Source organism: Tigriopus californicus, chromosome 12, assembly GCF_007210705.1.
Source record: "Tigriopus californicus strain San Diego chromosome 12, Tcal_SD_v2.1, whole genome shotgun sequence".
Taxonomy (NCBI): domain Eukaryota; kingdom Metazoa; phylum Arthropoda; class Copepoda; order Harpacticoida; family Harpacticidae; genus Tigriopus; species Tigriopus californicus.
In genome coordinates this window covers 7326047-7338315 of record NC_081451.1, presented here as the reverse complement: position 1 = coordinate 7338315, position 12269 = coordinate 7326047, and the positions used below count along the sequence as shown (strand labels likewise).

At 40.6% G+C, this 12269-nt stretch overlaps 2 protein-coding genes across 3 annotated transcripts in view; one reads left to right on the top strand and one right to left on the bottom strand.

Moving 5' to 3' along the window:
* LOC131892381 (calmodulin-4-like) overlaps positions 1 to 5059 on the bottom strand; it is a gene marked incomplete in the record, with an annotated part of 6090 nt that extends 1031 nt beyond the window's left edge. Inside the window, 2 exon segments of the mRNA XM_059242228.1 lie at positions 2050 to 2076; positions 4620 to 5059.
* A 2726-nt stretch (positions 5060 to 7785) lies between these two features.
* LOC131892376 (uncharacterized) lies at positions 7786 to 12258 on the top strand. Of its 2 annotated transcripts, none has more exons than XM_059242219.1 (8): positions 7786 to 8058; positions 8440 to 8826; positions 8921 to 9213; positions 9309 to 9518; positions 9736 to 10803; positions 11085 to 11322; positions 11781 to 11930; positions 12006 to 12258. In XM_059242219.1, the coding sequence occupies exons 2-8, from the start codon at positions 8622 to 8624 to the stop codon at positions 12131 to 12133; spliced, it is 2292 nt and encodes a 763-aa protein (XP_059098202.1). In that variant the 5' UTR covers positions 7786 to 8058; positions 8440 to 8621; the 3' UTR covers positions 12134 to 12258. The 2 variants fall into 2 exon arrangements, with proteins under 2 accessions (XP_059098202.1, XP_059098203.1); XM_059242220.1 differs by lacking the exon at positions 7786 to 8058 and adding an exon at positions 8268 to 8337.
* The last annotated feature ends 11 nt before the right edge of the window (positions 12259 to 12269 follow it).

Sequence of the window (12269 nt, the reverse complement as noted above, 5' to 3'; positions counted from 1 at the left end):
GGCACAAACACAAAGCAGGTTTCTGTCACATGGATTGGTATGGTGGGTTTTGAGAGCTAGGAAATGCTGAAAAGTCTTCTTCCAATTGACAATTTTTGAGCCATCTTTTGATTCATCGATTGCTTCATTCAGAGTTATTTCGTAAGTAGGTTGAAATGATGACCAATGAGCATTTCGAGATACCGATAGAACGATACTCCTTAAAATCTTTTCAATGAGAAAAAAATATGTGAAATGGTAGGAATCAAAGGGAAGCAGGTTTGTGTGGTCACAACGCTCCGAAAAGTTGAGATTTTCGTAAAAAAGGCTTTGGATAAGATATTGATTCTCAATTGGCCTACAGGCCATTTCAGAAATTGGAAAACTACTCTAGAATTCAACGAATGGGCAAAGTCGCTATCCCTGCTGTACGGCCAAGGCGGTTCTACGGTACAGCAGAGGCCATTTCAGAAATTGGAAAACTACTCTAGAATTCAACGAATGGGCAAAGTCGCTATCCCTATCAATGTCTGTTGGTGCGAAATGGGCCAATTCCAATTCCAGGCTTGAAAGAAGCCCTTCGCTTTTTGAGTACTCAATATTAGCCAGACATGGAAGTGGATAGCTTTTTTTTCATGTATTTGCAGGTTAAATGGTAGATTTATCTAGGAAACTTAGAAGAAGTTTCGTCTCCATTTATAAGTAAGTAAAAACAGCGTTTAGTAATCTTCTGGGCACCTGAGAATTACTTGTTTTGAATCCATGATTATGTGCATAAGAACCTGTCAGAATTTGAAAAGGAAGAAGACTTAAAAGAGATCTTCTGTCAAGCTACATTACGTCCTTAAGAGCAAGAGCGCAATTTAAGGCTTAATTGTAGTACGTGATTTGTTAAGAAATTGCTCATCTAACATTGTTGCATTATATATAACCCTTCATTTTTACTCCTTGATACCCCTCATGATGTAAAAAACAAGTTTCAAGCCGGAACAGGTGTTTGTGGACTTATTTTTTGTTGCTTTTGAATTCTCCATTGTTACAATTGATTTCTTTTAAGCATAAAGAATTGTGTTATCATATTACTTGGATTCTATTTTTTGCTACCTTTACTATTTCGAAAAAAAATTAGTCCAACAACCCCCAGAAAAATGGTATCAACTGCATCACTCTTCAAAAACAAAGTGCTTATTCCATTCTTTACCGGGCTCACAAAAACTAAAACCAGTATGAATATGAATTATGAAAAGGACTTGCAAAACTGTTTCATTTTGGCAAATATGAGCTTGAAAGTAGCACAGAAGTATGGCACCAAAGATAGCAACTTCGAGGACATTTTCAGCACCTACTTTTCATTTGCGTCATTTCATCAGTACGCGCCCAAGGCTCACATAAGAAATTAAGAATAAAAAAATAAATTAAAAATAAAAAAAAAAACACGTGATCAAACCCCTAAATGACTTTAGTGAAGATGAAGTAAGTGTCGGATATTTTTCGCTATTTGGCCTCCCCAATGGCCACCCAGTAACTAATGGATTTCCAAACCTGATTTCTAATGGAATATTGCACAATATACATATATTGGCTTTTTCTTAAAGGTTTGCGAATGCAGCCGAATGAAACAGCTGATAAAAGCGCAATGGACGAATGCATGTTTCGAATTTCATTGATGGCTCTATATTTTGTCGCAGCCAAATGCAGCAGTAATTTGCCTTGAATTGAGGAATGAAATGAACAACATCAACCAGATGAGCAATGAGCCTTTGTGCCAGCTATGTGCAAGTATATCAAAAATAAACCCTCCATCTCAACCTTCCCAGGATAATGAATTGCGAATTGAAATTGGTCTGCAATTACTCGTACAGCATGCAGCATGCGGCCAACAATGAAATTGTCTGGTATTTACATGGTTGGTGATAGTGTGTTGCTCCACGTGAAAGTAAAAACAGTGTCTCTATCCTTTGATCACTCTCTGTTAATCTAGGATATAGGTATTATACGGACAACACGTTTGAATGCACTTGGTTTGATGTGAGGCTATGTACGTATTGGGTGGGTGAAGTTTCAATCAACCTGATTCTGCGTACAAATTTCCAGAGTCTGAAAGAAAGAAAAGAACAACCTTTTTTGTTACCATAAGCCCATGGTTCTGATGACTCGTTGCAAGTTTTTCCCGCATTATGTGTTTTTTCTGACAACCTCAACTCAGATTGCTAACTTAAATCCAGGTGGCAGTTTGCTTCAAGTTGTCAGAGGATTTCATATTGTTGCTTGAAGAAACATTATGAGTACAAAATGCCGAAAGCTACATCTGTTGCTGCATTAAAGTTTGTTCTATGTAAAATAGAACTCTTTTTTTATACCGAGGTATTCGATACGTTTTCGTTTAATGATATGGATTTTAGGAAAACTATGTGAGCAAATTGCTTTTGGTCAAATCCAAGTTGACCGCAAACGCTGCAAAAGGGACTTGATTCCAGAGTTGAAGTTTTCTTAAGTGTGACATGGAATTAGGCACGGACTTCTAGAGGTGTGGACTGCGAACAGAAATGAAAGTTTCGTATCTCCTGAATCAATCACTTTAACAAAAAAAGAATCTACTAGAAAGGATAGCAACTTCTCGTCGAATAGGTGAATTTGGCTAAATTTGAGCCCAAAACTGTGTTTGAGACACTCAGGAGATTTGGTCAAAGTTATGAAGTAATCACAACATAAAGTTCGATTTTTCAGTCTGGTCTTGGTCAGCCACATAAGCTTTTGACATTATATCTTTGAAACAAGACACTTTAGAAGTAGAGAGTATAACAATGACTTGCCGTTTATTGAAGATTCCTGTGTTTCTTATTTTAAAACGTTCAGAAATTCATGATTTAGCATCCGCTCCAAATTGAACCATTCTAAAATCTTGCAATCCATCGATGCTGCCGGTTGCTTGAGCAAATAACTGATTTATTTGATTATGCACAGTAGCCCTTCTTTTTCATTTTGATATAACTTATGTTAAATTTACCACTGCCATGAATCATTTAAAAAGGTTGTAGTTTGAAAAAGTGAACCTCCAAGGATTTGAAGCTTGGAAGTTGAAATGAATATTTAATGATAAGTTTGAGTTCAAATTGCATTAGGATCTCACTTGTGGTTGTCAGTCCAGGCTTGCCCCTCAATTTCAAGACTCGTAATGCGCATTCAAATCATGACAAATTGCTAGGGAAAGTAAGTGCTTCCCAACTGCAATGTCCTTGTAGTAGTCCAACAAGACAAATGGATTTGGCGTTGTCAAAAGGTCGGCTGAATCAATGTTTCAAGGCTCCGAAAAAAGCTCTACATTGCTCTCCATTGCAACAACAACAACAACAACAAGTCGAGCAATGCCTTTAATGACATGCTCTCCATTTCCATTATTGTTTCTTTCTCCGTAAGCACTTGTGGTCTCTGACCATAAAAAGTCTTTCCTAAGCGTTCACTTCCAGTAAAACGAGGGATACACAATGAATGACAACTTTCCACGGCACCGTGGATCTTTATAATATATTTTGTACTGAGGTATAATCCGCTCGTTTCTCGTACCAAGAGTCAATAAGCAAGCATCTTCTCATCCAAGTTCAATCGGAGGGATATCTGGATGTGAAACACGTCCCAGTGGTTAATATTTCATGGTGACGAAGGCCATCGCTCCGGATAAATGATTCAACGAATACCGTTCCATACACAATATACGTGTTCTACTGAAGCTATTATTTCCTACATACTCCATGATTGGCTTCCAGATATCTTGTCAGTTATGTCAAGCCAGATAATTCTCAGACGACAATCGTCGCAAATGAATGAGAGTTATTAATTCTGATGCACTAACGCCCATGAGAGGCTGTTTGTGTTCCTTCACATGGAAGCCTTCAATGATGGAAAAAGGAGCAGTTACTCAAAGGCTGTTGAGCTGACTTAAAAAAAATCAACAAACGAAATTTCGAATGCTAAATCCTGGTGTCACAACAAATTGCTGGATTAACATAAAAATGCTTAAGAATAAAGTTCAATTTCCATTATTGAAATTTCGACCTTTAGAAAGAACATACTTTTTTACTTGTTTTCTGGAAACTGATTGGTATCCACTTTATTGAGCGTTTCTCCGTACACTATTGGCAAAAAGGGACCACAATGTGTTAAGCAACGATTTCCTCATGATTCATATCTTTTTGATTGCCTTGCTCAAGATTCATAAAAGGCATGTTTCTTGATAACAATCTTTAATCTTGAGTTTGAAAGGTTAGATAGCCCTGGATTTCCACATTCAATAAACGAGGGAGAGAACTGTATTCTAAATCATTCTTAAATCCTAAAGTTCGCTCCTTCTTGTTTAACATTTCGTCCCCTCGAATTTCAAGTCATATTTTCGTTATGATCCCAAAACTATAACAATACTTTGTCGACGACTGAATTCTTTGGCCGATACCTAAACATAAACGATTCGTGCCATAAATGTGTGTTCCAATTAGGCAATCAGTGGGACAACGTTGTGTCATAAAAGATCCAGAGACGTCATAATTTCTACCATTTTCGCGTGACGACTTTGTGTTATCAATGGCTAGATAATGAAGTCATGGCGTGTGTACCGTAATTGCTCCAGTTTGAGCCGCATTTCTTACCTTGTTCTTTCCAATGGAACAAGATGTTCCCAGTCCTACAACGAGTATTAATATTTGTCTTCTGATGATATGTGGTTGGGGTGACTTCTTCTCAGAGGCACCAATTGAAGTGATTCCACAAGGACGAATATCTCTAACATCCAATGACTGGCACTCGCATTCCAACTTGGGCCGTGGAACGCAACTGGCGCAATGAGAAAAAGGGACCAAATGCCAACACCATCATCTGAGAGCGCCTGAGCTCACCCTCCACCCAGATACATGTCCAGCTGAGCGCGCTCGTTTTGGCTCCTCTTCACATTGTCAGTCCCGCGGTTCCATCCTTCAGCCTTCGTTCGTTCCCAGTCTTTCCTTGTGCTCCATCAAAGGCCAAGATTGGAGAGGCAGAGGGAAAAAACTGTCCCAATGGGCTCGAAGGGTCGCTAAAGCTTTGTACTTTGCGAGACGGTTGCTTTGTTGGCCGACGCACCTTAGGATTGTTTCATCTATTTTGAGATTTTGAGCATCGTGTCTACTTCTCTTCTTTTATCCATGGGCACTCAAACCGATCTGAAGAAGGATTGGGGAGAGGGGGGAGAATCGACCTGGGAGCTGTCTCATTATAGAGGTTCTCAAAATTATACGTAAAAAAGGACCTCAACATGCAAATGCAGATGCAAAAAAAAACAAGCCCTGGATGCAAATAAGGATGCAAATAAACTTCAGAGATGCTCTATATTGTTTTAGCACCCTAAGGTAGTTTCAACAATTTGTTAAGCTGGACACATGTATTCTATTGACATTATACTCTAATCTCAGTGGGTCAGCATCTTTAAGAGTAATCTAAGACTAAACTTTTATAGCAATCACAGGTGTTGTCAAAACAACAGCTTTGGCATGTCCGTTATTATTTGAAATCGACTTCAGTCAATGCCATTCTTTAAAAGTGTTCGGTGCGTTGTTGCTAATGGGGTTTTGTTTGATAAAATATGCTTATCCAATATTTCTAGTGTTGGACAATCATTTGTATCCTAGGAAAGGGATGGCCAGTGGGACCCTGAATTGTACTTTCAAGGGTGCCAATTTCTCATAAAAATAGGGAAAATACAAGTTCTTGATCCAAACAAAATCAGTCAAAAGAAGCCTAAAATGCATAAAAAATGTGAAAACTGACCAAAGATACAAAAAAAGGTTCAGGATGCGAAAAGATACAATTAAGGGCCCAGGATGCAAATGAAAGTTATTTGCGTAATTTTGAGAACACTACTCATCATAGAGAGACTGTGCTAGTCACTACATGAGATTTGTCTGTTTTATGGAGTTGAATCGCATCCTATAATTTCTCCAATATTTGGCTCCCTAATCAAGAAAAACTTGGCACAAATAATAATGTGAATAATCTTGGCAGCCGATTATTATTTAACTTCGAGTCCACTGAAGCCTGGCTATAAATAATGGTTTTTTGGATTGAAATAATAGTCTTCTGGTGGTGAAAGCATTTGTCCTTGAGATAAAAAGTTCAGATCCAATATGGTCGAGCAAATCTTTGAGGGAAGAGAGAGACATTTTCTTAAGGGGTCCTTTATTTCTTGCCCCCCATGTACAAAATATAACATAATGCCTAAAGTAAGATACTAGATAGTATGTTAGTAACCTTTGGACACTTCTAAAAAACTAGTATTTTTAAAAGCCTTTACTGGGTCATAATAACACATGGCCCGTCAATTAAGTTCATGCCACGTGAAAAATATGTACAAACTGTAAAAATGCGTCCCACTCTCGCTTGTAAAATGTTGCATAGTTTAGCTCGAGTACTTCAAATTACCGACTAAGACTATGCTTATGTGATACGAATACACTAGGTCACTTTTCAATAATTCACGTCCTTGACTAAATTGAAAAGACAATCAATATTGAGTTTCAACCTTTGACTTATTCATAAAAGATTAGGTCATGTCTTGGTCTTGCCACGAGACCTGTTTGAAAGACTTCGAGAGCATGTATCCAAAAACAAATTATTCTCAATGCTTAGTTCTTTACTCAGCATTGAGAACCTATAACGATAAAACCCTGTCAGAAAACGCAAATCAACCTTGAAATGTTTTTTTCGCACGACTTCCGCTAGCTTGCTGAGCACTTTTCGCCAGGTTTCTCAGCAATCTTCACTACTTGATGGAAAGCCTTTTCGAAGGGCAATTTGCGTACCAAATGGTTTAGCTAGTCGTCTCTTGCCACCAAACTTACTGCATGATTCTTGCTTCCATTTAATGTTTTTTCCCGATTGGCTCGCCTCTGGTCGGTTGAAATATCGAGAAAGTTGTTACATATCAACATGGAAAACGTCCCAATGGTCTGCATCTTGGACTTGGCTTGTTCAAAATGACTAATACAACAATGGGCCATAGACATGGTAAGACTTGGTTAAGCCATGACTTGGGATTATGGTTTTATTGATATTGATAGGGTGCCAGGGTATTGTCGCTTTTATGTGTCAGAAAGTCAAACTGTTAATCAAGCGACCGCCATTGAGCCATTCAGAGACAAATGGAACGAAGATTCATGCAATAAGTTTGGTTGCAGGATCCATAAGGCCAACCTATTTGGTAAGCAAATTGCTCTTCGTAAAGGTTGCCGATCAGGCGAAGACGCATGTTGAGAAACCTGGTTAAGAATAATTTGCCTTGGGATGCATGCTCGCAAAGGCATTAAAATAGATCTCATGATAAAATAGCAAGACTATATCGTACTGTGTTATGAATTCGTCAAAGGTTGAAAGTTCAAAACAAATTTAATCACTCTTTTTTCTACGTACAGAATGTGTAATATATCTAATGGATTAAAAAAAGGTTGAAACGGGAGAAGTAACATCTTCAAGTTATTTCTTGAAGGAGAAAATGCTGGTGTATCAGACAACCCTTTCGGGACAATTTCCATCAAACAAAGATAAAAACACACGAGCAAACATCCCGAAATATCTACGTTTACCGCGAGCACTTGAACAAGATTCATGAAGGCATGGAACTTTTTGCCACTCAGGGTTGCTAATCTTCTGCCAGACCATTCATGAACCTGTTAGACATTATTCAATATAAACAAGGGTCTGCATTATTGTCCACAGCAGCCCTGAACCTGTTTAGGGAGGAGGGGGGGGGGAGACAAGATTAACCTGTGTGATTGAGTGCCTTGGCCGAGCAAGTATGTACACTCATGAGTGTGGTGATCCTATGTACTAGTATAGTAGTCTAGTACGTATGTGAGGTGATGGAGGGGAGCTTCCTTGACAACTCACACACTCATGAACATAGACTATAGTTGCCTCACTCTCTCGACTATTCAACAAGTGACTGATTGCATTGAGAGCAAGCTCTAGACTCACTTTCCCTCACATTTCCAGTGATAACAAAATAAACGACGTGTGATCAAAGCCGGTTTTACTCATCCGTGTCCTTCAAATACTGTGGTGAGTATACCAAAACTTGATTCTCTTAGGCTCATGGTGGTACCTCATCACTGTGACTCATCATGAAAAGAGCCATATTTTGACACGTTGTTCACAAAACCGCTCATAAAAGGGTGTCTTGGAGCTAATTCTCCACTTTATGCTGATTGTTCTATGTACACAATCATCTGGCCATGTTTGAATTGCGAGCAACTTGTTTGCCTTTTAAGATCTTGGGAGGAAAGGCAAGTTCCCACTCAGTCCAACATGTCTGTGAGAGTACGATGAGCAAGATGAGAAGTAAGAATCCTACAATCGGGTCCGTCTTGATGCCGATCAATAACAAGGAAGCAAAAAGCTTGGCTGTCCTCTCCAACTAAATGGATATGGCTTTCGTTTCAGTGGCCAAGATTGTGCATGCGTCCGTGCGTGCGTGAAGAATTCTTCAAAGAGAGGAAAGCCAATGGCTTCCTGCGCCGCCAATCCTTCTGTGCGGAGCGGGATTTAATGGTGCCATCCGCTCATTGACGTGTTCTATCCTGGCACACATGCGTATTTAACCACAGCCACACAACCATAAAGCCATGGATAGTTTGGATCTCGTAACCATCATCACGTATATATGTGGGATTTTGGGGGGCATTCTCCTAGTCCTGTGCATAGTATTAGCGTTCTTGTTCATCGTGGTGCAGTGCAAGGCCTATTTCTGCCCCCGGGATTCACAATATTCCGTGGTGCCCATTGCTCAAAATGGTGTGGCCATTGAGAACGGATTCAACAGTAAAAAGGGTGAGGCTTCCCGTCGTTTCTTTTTTTGTAAGAGGGCGGCAGGGTGGCGGAGATCAGGAGAATCATGCCCCTTTATTTTTCGTCCCTCAAACAGGATACGTTCCAGGAGATGATCCCCATCAAGAACCACTTCTCAGCCTTATGGACGAGTCAGGAAATGCCCGAAAGAATGGCAAAAAGCCACGAATCATCAGATCTCAGCATGAAAACCACTCTCAGCCCCCGGTGAAGAAGAAGCTGTTGTGGAAAAAGGGCCGAAAGAAGAGCATCACTCGGATGCCGGCCAAACAAACCAATGAAGATGAGAAGGTCGAGTTTAGCGATGAAGATCTGGACGTGCCTCGGGATCGAATATTCCGCAAGAACCCCAATGTCATTCGATTCAAGGTACGTTCACACTCCAATTGACGACAATATGGCCGATAAATCGTGCATCATGTCCATGAATTTTAAAGGGGGAAAACCATGCCTTTCCATTCCAGTCAAGGAGCAAATCCGATTGGGATATCCATGACATGCCCGGTGAATCTCCGATAAATAGTTCGGAAGAGGATTTTGCTGCGTACACACGAAACCTTCGATTACTACAAAACGGTGAGGAAGTTGGACTGAGCCAATACTTTGACGCTTTGGAGACCATCAACGAGGTTACTGAGGGCGAGGAGGAAGCCCCCGAGTTTCTCTCGGACAAGGTAAGCATTTCTATGCATAGTTGCATCTAGATTTAAGGCCCAACATGTTATTTGTCCACAATGCTCCTTCTAACTGTCCTCTGTCCGGCTGTATTCCGACGCTTCATACACTCACAAGAAATCACTTTCCGGATATTTGGTGCACGAATTCGGGGTCCAAAGGTGAAGGTCATTAATACCAAAAGCCAAGCTGCGATAGTGTTGTATACCATTCCAGGATAAGGACCCAACACCACTCCTCCGCCCCCACGCCCAACTCATGCGGTTCCGGTCCCAAGCTGCCTCAGATCAGGACTCAGGAGAGTGGGAGGATATCATTACCCTAGAGGAGATCCCGGAGGAGTCCAGCTCCATCCAGATGAAGAGATTTCTCAATGATAGCGAAAATCATCATCGAAGACGCTCACAAGATCCGCAAGTTAGGCGCAGACTAAAGGCTCTTCATCGGCTCCAACTCCAAAGTGTGGCCTTGGAGGCCCAATTCTACCGAGACGTGGCCAAGATTGAGGCTAACTACATGACAGGCCAAACAAAGACCAATCATAGTAAACTCCGGAATTTGATCAATGGGAAGAAATCGAAGTTCCCGGATGGAATCCCACGTTTTTGGTTGTTGGCGCTGAAGCATTCCGAGACTTTGGGCACCATTATCCAAGGTTATGATGAGCCCGTTCTAGAGCATCTGGTAGACATTCGTATTCGACCCTTTGGGCAGATGTTGACGAAGAAAGATCGGTTTGGTTTTGCTTTGGATTTCGAGTTTGAGCCTAACGAGTATTTCAGCAACGAAATCCTTACCAAGGAGTATGAAGTCCGTTGTAGGCCCAATATCCATCATCCATTCAGTTTCGAAGGTCCGGAGATTTCCAATTGTACTGGGTGTAAAATCCATTGGGAACGGGGCAAGAATGTGACCCTGAAGGCCGTGAAGAGAGTCAGAGATGGCGACGTGGTCCAGAAATGGGCCAAACGCAACAGCTTCTTCAACTTCTTCACGCCACCCATCCTCACCAAGGACGTTTTAAAGGACCAACAAAAGGCCAAATTACTGCAGGCCCACTTCGAGATCGGGCTCCATTTCAAAGAAACTTTCATACCAAACTCGGTTGGGTTCTTCCTGGATTGGAATAAAGCAGCCCAACAATCACCTGATGAGAGCATTCATCAAACCCGTCGAAAGAGAATCCAGAGTGACCGTGGTGGAACCCATTTAAAGACGGTCAAACCTAAGCCCAAAATAAATCTGGGTGGCTCCACAGTCAAGCCCAATGATCCCAAGCCAATGGTACACACAAAGCAAAAGCTCGGAACAATGAAATAAGGGATAACAATGAGTTCGCGCTTCTTAATAACCTGATCAGTAAACCAGGAAGTATCGACAGATTATTGACATAGTGTCGAGGGTGACGAATCTAGTGCAGAAATTAACATCTTTAAAACTAGCACTAATATTCCTTTTAATCACAATCAATGCCCAAAAACCCAACTAAACGCCATGATCTCCATGAAGTTATGCTATATCAAGCTGACACAGACAGAACCTGGAATGAATGGTTGTTTTTGCAGGGTTCGTACACGGAATCCGAGGTATCCATTGCCTCACAACCTCAGGCAGAGGGTGTCGAAGCCAAACCCAAGGATCTGCCCTCTCAACCATCGGAACCTGATCCCATTATTGGCCGCTATAGGATGACCTCGTCAGATGGCTTTGATGAGGTGCTCCGGGAACTCGGTGTGGGACTTATGAAGCGCAAAATGGCGAATTCCGTCACTCCAATCAATGTGATAGAAATCGACGAGGAGGGTGAGACATGACGACGTTAGTTAGTAAATTTCAAAATAACTCTGGTTTATGTTGAAGGGCTAAATATTTTGCCACACAATTCGGCCTTTTGCTAAGTTAGGGCTGCAACTCTTTTTAGTCTATTTAAGTAATGCTGGGACTTGTTACAAACCAAGTAGATCAAAATATCAACGGAACTTCGCAAGAACTAATTTCGTTTACATTTGTCACCCGTTTTTTTTCATTTTTTCTTTACCTAGAGCACAACATCCCTGAGGAACAAAAGAAATATGAGATTTTTTTATTTTTGGCTTATCAGCCGCCAAGAAAGTCTAGATATCAAACCGAACATATTTTGGTTAACCAAAATCATCAACAAATTCTAAATTAAATGAAATGCCCCTTTTTGCCTGCTACTCGTCAATTACGATTCTTGTCCGAGCTTTAGCCTTCATTCATTAAACTCTTATCAATTTCAGGGACTTACGTAATCAAGACAGAGACCACTTTGAGAACCACCGAAATTCGCTTCAAGATGGAGGAAACTTTCATCGAAGTGACTCTTGATGGCAGGACCACGCATACCTACCCAACCAGGAAGGGTAATGTCATTCATTTGGATCAGAGAGGTAAGTAAAAGTAGAAAGTAAAGCTGTCAAATGCAGCTGAATGAAATGAACATGTGTTTTTTTTTTTGCCCTTAGGTGACCCAATTAAAAAGGAAAAGGATTCTGTGATGATTCGGGATTTCCAAGGTGACATCATGCACATGCAAATCATTGTGGGCCAAGTTGTTTGTAAACGTGTTTACGAACGAATCAAGGAAGACTAACACTCTTTTTCTACATTCTCCCTAAACCCTCTTTTGTACTAACGCGACTCTTTATGGAGCTTGTTTGGTATTGAATTCAGTCACTGTTTTACACGCACTTAAATACAATTGATGTTTTGATTATATGAACATGTCC

Coding starts and splice junctions, on each gene's coding strand:
- LOC131892376 (XM_059242219.1), top strand. CDS start 8,622: ATGGATAGTTTGGATCTCGTAACCATCATCACGTATATATGTGGGATT. Junction 8,827..8,920: donor CGGATTCAACAGTAAAAAGG/GTGAGGCTTCCC, acceptor TCCCTCAAACAG/GATACGTTCCAGGAGATGAT. Junction 10,804..11,084: donor CCAATGATCCCAAGCCAATG/GTACACACAAAG, acceptor TTGTTTTTGCAG/GGTTCGTACACGGAATCCGA.